Here is a 5,850-nt window from a genome sequence, read left to right as displayed (position 1 = left end):
AGCTTGGCGGTGCGTGGAATTCCCCAAAATGGCGCCTGCAACCTCTGTGACCAATGCCCTCGCGCTATCTCTGTCTGGCTACTTGTTGCAGATTGGTCTGATAATCCAGCTGCACTTACCACTCACGCACAAGAGGCTATCTCTATCAGAGAGTGGTGGAATGAGATGAACGCACTTGCATCATGGACAGAAAGGTTGTTGCTGCACAAATCTACGCCTACGCAGCCAACTCTAGCTGATCCCTTAAAAATAGAGAAGGAAAACAGACAGAGTAAACTTTAATGAACTATATTTACTCCGCTAAATTTTGTCGGTTCTAGCCGATCTCCTATATTTAACAGAGTAAAAATCAAATTTAAAATATAAATGAACAAAGATTCGATAAACCGCCGAAGCATAGTCTAATTTGACACATAATTTACATCTTAAACCACCGAAGCATAGTCTCAAACCTCAATCTTCGGACTTGTAGAGGGCGAGCTACTCCACCCGCGAAATCCCACCACCCACGGGGTCCGGCCCTGTGCCATCGTCGCCACAGTCAGGGAAGATCCTCATCGGCGCCGCCGTCCTCCTTGCCGCTTGAGACGTCGATGACCACCCCCCCTCCCCCTTCCGTTGCGCGTTCCCTGAAGATCTTGTGCTCCGCCTCCACGAGCTCGGGTACTGGCGGCGAAGGTCCGCCATGTACTCCTCGTTGACGGTTCTGCCGTGATCCGCTCCCTCGCCTCCCGGTCCTCCCTATCCAGCAACGCACTCACTAGCCCTGGCGGCGGCCCCTTGCCCCACGAGAACTTGAGTCGAGGACGCGCCAGCGGTTCGCTCGTGGCGGCGCGGATCCGCGCTGCGGATGGGTGTCGGGGACCGGCGGCCATGAGATCCGGCCATTGGGGAGGAGGGGGGCGAGGTTGTTGCCGACAGCATGGAGGAGGGAGGAGGAGAGGCAGAGGAGGGTGGGGGTATTTACTCCGCCGACTAGCGGTGGAGTTAATATAGACGCGGATAAGCGATGGAGAAAAAATTATCCTCTATGGGTTTTAGGGGTTCGGCTAGGTCCTGATTAGAGGAGTATAATCAGATTTTTACTCCTCTAACCGGTTATAGGGGATCGGCTAGAGTTGGTCTAAGAAGAGTAAATCGATGTCATGGGTGCGTGCAATAAATTAGGAGCAATTAATTGAAGAGATCAAATGCAATTGATGTCGCTTGAATTTGGGCCGTTGGATTTGGTGACAGACCACGAAAGTCAAATGGACTCTTCGATACGATTAAATGCATTAGATCGTAGGGCGATGGTTGTCTTGTGCACACTAAATTTAATGGCTTAATAGAATTACAACTGGCGCTTTTATAAGCAATAATAAGTATAAATATAAATGTAAGTAAATAATACAAAAACATACTACTCCCTTCGTTCCTAAATATAAGTCTTTTTAGAGATTCCATCACAAACTACATACGGATATATATAGACATATTTTAGAGTATAGATTCATTCATTTTGCTCCGTATGTAATCCATAGTGTAATCCCTAGAAAAGACTTATATTTAGGAACGGAGGGAGTATTTATTAACATAAATTGAGTGGGGGATGACAGCCGTGAGATGTCTGATACTGGGGGAATGACAGCCGTGAGATTGAAATTGGATGGCTGATACTGGGGGGATGACAGCCGTGAGATTGAACTTGGATGGCTGATATCGCTGCTACCAAGGTGAGTGCAGAGGACATGGAGATAGCGTGGCGCCGCCGCCACCGTCGCCCTCCCTCGCAAACTTGGCAACAGGGAGAATCACAGACAAACCGTAATCGCCAAGGAAGACAACCGCCACCGGTCTCAACATATATATAGGGATAGGGCATACATACATAGCAACGCAGGTCCGCAGGCAGGGAAGCAACATACGGAGTAGCACACAACTTCTTCAGGATCTTCGTCTTCTCCATCTCCGGCGGCGGCGGCGGGTACGTATCTCTTCCTACTTACCCCGCTCCTCTCCTTGTACTCACATATGCATATGCTCTCCGATAAATCCGCTGAGGAACACATGGACTGGCTGGTATTCTGGGCGAGCAGAGAGAGCATGCCAAACTCGTGCACACCGAGTTGGACTTCGAGTGAATCTGATGATATTCAGTTTGGGTTTAGAAAAAAAAAACCGAATCACTTTCATGGTGATTAATCTGATGGACATGTGGTAATCTATTGTGTTTTGCTTTGTTATGACATTTTTACTCCCTGTAGCGAGTGCTCCAAATCATTCAGTTTCTTGCAAACTTTGCAGGGATGAAGAAATCAGTGTGTTCAAATTTGTTTTTTTTTTACGAAAAGAAATCAGTGTGTTCATTTATTTATTTCGGTGTTTTTGCGAAAACAATCAGTGTGCTCATTGAATATCCAGAATTAATTCCAGATTCGCAACTTGAAAAATCAAATCTCAATCGATGATGAAGAAATAAGTGTGTTCATTGATCATGCTTCATGCATGTGTATCCAGAATAAATTCCAACCTCTCAACTGATTGATGCCTGCAGGTGGTTGAAGGCAGCCCCCCTTCTGAACCGAATCGCGTGCTCTCCATCAAAAAAGGCTTCTCAAGATGTTCATCGTAGAAGACAAGGGCAGTGCCATTGCTCTCATGTGTGCCGCCCTCCTCTTCTTGGGCACATGGCCAGCATTGCTCACCCTCTTGGAGCGCAGGGGGCGGCTGCCGCAGCACACGTACCTCGATTACTCGATCACCAACCTCCTCGCCGCGGTCCTCATTGCGCTCACCTTGGGCCAGCTTGGGGAGAGCAAGCAAGACATGCCCAATTTCTTCACCCAGCTCAGTCAGGTTAGCTTAGCTTTCATTTATTTCCAGGAAATAAATAATCATTCATTTATTTATTTATGCAACAACTTCCTGATGATACAGATAATTTTTCATTCGGTTTGCTGACTCTGAATGTTTTTTTATGAAGGATAACTGGCCTTCGGTGCTGTTTGCAATGGCAGGGGGCCTTGTGCTCAGTATTGGGAACCTTTCTACACAATATGCTTGGGCATATGTGGGTCTCTCAGTTACTGAGGTTATCTGCGCAAGCATGGTTGTTGTAATAGGTAAGTTTGTGAACAGACTTGAAGATATGAGTACAGCTGGTATCTGAAAAAGAACATTTACGGTTAACTAAACCGATGCACCAATTTATCTGCGCAATCATCCTGTATCCTCAAAGAATTCCGCTCATTTTTAACGCGTGTTGTATTTTCAGGCACAACACTGAATTATTTCCTGGACAACCGCATCAACAGGGCAGATATTCTTTTCACTGGAGTGGCTTGCTTCCTTGTTGCAGTCATCCTTGGGACTGCTGTACACGCTTCCAATGCAGCTGATAATGAAGAGAAACTAAGTGAATCCACAAATGGCTACAACCTTGGGTAACATCTCACTTTCTTGCACATTTTTTCCGTCAGACCGAGTCAAATTATATCAGCTACATGCATTAGGCGTCAATATTTGGTAAACCATTTTACGTCTTTATGGTTGCTTCTCTGACCATTATTATAATGTCTAATTCAACAGGACAAATGGAGGTATGGAGCCAAGCAAACAAGGTATACATGATGCACTAGAGGTGGACATAGAGAATGGAGCTTGTGCAGAAGAGGTCACCAGAGCTGAAGCAGGAACTGCAGAGTACCTGATTGAGCTCGAAGGCCGGCGTTCGGTTAAGGTAAAATCGTACTAGGTGTCGCAAGTCATTTGAGAGAGCAAAAAAAATCAGATAGTATTGGATGGATTTTTGCAACACCAATGAAGTGAAGTGAAGTGATCTAATCAAACTTGTTCATCATTTTCCAGGTGTTTGGATCGAGCACCCTCAAGGGGCTTGGGCTGGTTTTCTTTGCCGGGGTGTGCCTCTCACTCTTCTCCCCGGCACTCAACCTCGCCACCAATGACCAGTGGCACACCCTGAAAGGCGGCGTCCCGCATCTGGTTGTGTACACCGCCTTCTTCTACTTCTCCATGTCGTGTTTTGTCATCGGTGTCGGGCTCAACATCTTGTTCCTCTACCGCCCGATGGCCGGCGTGCCAAAGTCGTCCTTCAAGGCCTATCTGAGTGACTGGGAAGGCAGGCAGTGGGCTCTCCTCGCCGGCTTGCTTTGTGGTTTTGGCAATGGCTTCCAGTTCATGGGTGGTCAGGCTGCTGGTTATGCTGCTGCTGATGCTGTTGAGGTTTGTTTGTTCAATCAATCTCTGCTCCTTTCTTATATGCACATGCTCGCATCCAGCACCGTAAAAAAAAACATGTTTACATTCTGTATATGATTCAAGATGTTAAAAAGAATACTATCCTGTGGTAGATAATAGTTTTAACTTTTAAATAAGATGCTAGCAACTTACAAGAAGGATATTCAGAGAGAAGAGGGCACTATGAATATGAATCTAACTGTTTCTGCATTTGTTCAATATCAGGCATTGCCACTTGTGAGCACATTCTGGGGCATCGTGCTATTCGGGGAGTACCGCAGGTCGTCCAAGAAAACCTACACTCTGCTCGTGTTGATGCTGCTCATGTTCGTCGCGGCTGTAGCAACGCTCATGGCTTCATCAGGTCGCAGGAGCACAAAGTGATCATTCTGGGGCATCTTGCTATTTTGGATCATGGAGTAGTGAAAGTTCGCTCTGCTCGTCGAGTTCATGCTGCTCATGTTGGCCGCCGGCTGTAGCCACGCTCATGACTTCATCTGGTCAAAGGCGCACAAAGTGATCGGCTATCTGTTCTTCTAGTTTGGTACTCCTCCTGCCACAAGGCATGGGAATGAAGGAAGACGGGGTGGCAAGGGAATTGATTCATCCGGGAAGCAGCAGGGCCTGCCATGACAAAGTGGATTTTATTCCTGATGTTTTTGTCTGAATGGAGTTGTTAGATGTAGCCGTACATAACCTGAAACAAGAGGTTTTTGCAGTTCAAAGAGAATTTGTAGGAATTTTGGAGCATTGGAATCATAGAAATACTTTCTGTAATCCATTTTGTATTGCAAAATTCCAATGAGTCCAATGAATCCATATTGTGCTTTGAGTTATTATATGATTTCGGCATGCCATATAGTTTTCTTATTGCTACTTTTTAACTCGTCTGCCAACCAAACCGCCGAAGGTAATCCTAGTTGGTGTTGATGCAAAACCATACAAAGGTAACTTTCCATAACACCATGAAAGACCGTTGCCAAATTATTATGTTTGATTCCATGTGAAATCAGAAGACAACACAATATATGATATGTTACTATGAATTTAAACAATCTATATACATGATAGCATATGCTACAAAAATAATCTGATGTTCCTAAACCTTAAGCCTCATGTGGCTCCCATCAATTGATCAGGTGGCATAGGCCACACCTGGTTTTTTTTGTGACCTTGTAATGTGATTATGTGATACTCGTTGGCCCTGTTGCTTGAATGGGATTGTACATTTGTTGACACAAGATTTTGACATGAAAAAAAGGAGCTAAGATGTTCTTCAAATCGCCGAAACGAACAACTTTGATATTTGGGTCATCTCCATCCGAAATCATATGCAACCTCGGAGGCCAAAAGAGTGTTGTGGAGCAGAGAAAACAACCCAGTCTAACCGGATCCGTTTTCCTAGTATAACTGGATCAAATCCGAGAAGAGCTAGATGTTAGCCCACTGTAACTGGGCCAGACCGGAGAAGATCCGACTGTTAGCTAGAATAACCGGGCCCAGCCCGTGAGTGGCCGATATATCGGCTGTTTCAACCGGGATTCTGTCCAATTTGTCCCAAAAATTTACATTGCCATCATGGGGCATTTTTCGGCATGGACGACCTCAAAT

At 45.7% G+C, this 5,850-nt stretch overlaps 1 protein-coding gene across 2 annotated transcripts; it reads left to right on the top strand.

Annotated features, from left to right (window-relative positions):
• Positions 1-1,769: 1,769 nt before the first annotated feature.
• LOC125555529 (ureide permease 1-like) lies at positions 1,770-5,063 on the top strand. 2 transcript variants are annotated; one of them, XM_048718443.2, is made up of 7 exons: positions 1,770-1,966; positions 2,537-2,838; positions 2,966-3,104; positions 3,257-3,425; positions 3,571-3,721; positions 3,850-4,224; positions 4,465-5,053. In XM_048718443.2, exons 2-7 carry the CDS (start codon positions 2,602-2,604, stop codon positions 4,621-4,623), a joined length of 1,230 nt encoding a protein of 409 aa, XP_048574400.2. In that variant the 5' UTR covers positions 1,770-1,966; positions 2,537-2,601; the 3' UTR covers positions 4,624-5,053. The 2 variants fall into 2 exon arrangements, with proteins under 2 accessions (XP_048574400.2, XP_087381523.1); XM_087525397.1 differs by lacking the exon at positions 1,770-1,966 and having other exon boundaries at positions 2,573-2,838; positions 4,465-5,063.
• The last annotated feature ends 787 nt before the right edge of the window (positions 5,064-5,850 follow it).

Source organism: Triticum urartu, chromosome 5A (assembly GCF_056163025.1).
Source record: "Triticum urartu cultivar PI428250 chromosome 5A, HENAU_Tu73, whole genome shotgun sequence".
NCBI lineage: Eukaryota > Viridiplantae > Streptophyta > Magnoliopsida > Poales > Poaceae > Triticum > Triticum urartu.
This window is presented reverse-complemented; position numbering and strand designations above follow the sequence as displayed.

Bases quoted from the DNA above. Each gene is read 5' to 3' on its own strand.
- LOC125555529 (XM_087525397.1), top strand. From the start codon at position 2,602: ATGTTCATCGTAGAAGACAAGGGCAGTGCCATTGCTCTCATGTGTGCC. The intron at 2,839-2,965 runs GTTAGCTTAGCT...TTTTTTATGAAG, and splicing joins TCTTCACCCAGCTCAGTCAG to GATAACTGGCCTTCGGTGCT. The intron at 3,722-3,849 runs GTAAAATCGTAC...ATCATTTTCCAG, and splicing joins AAGGCCGGCGTTCGGTTAAG to GTGTTTGGATCGAGCACCCT.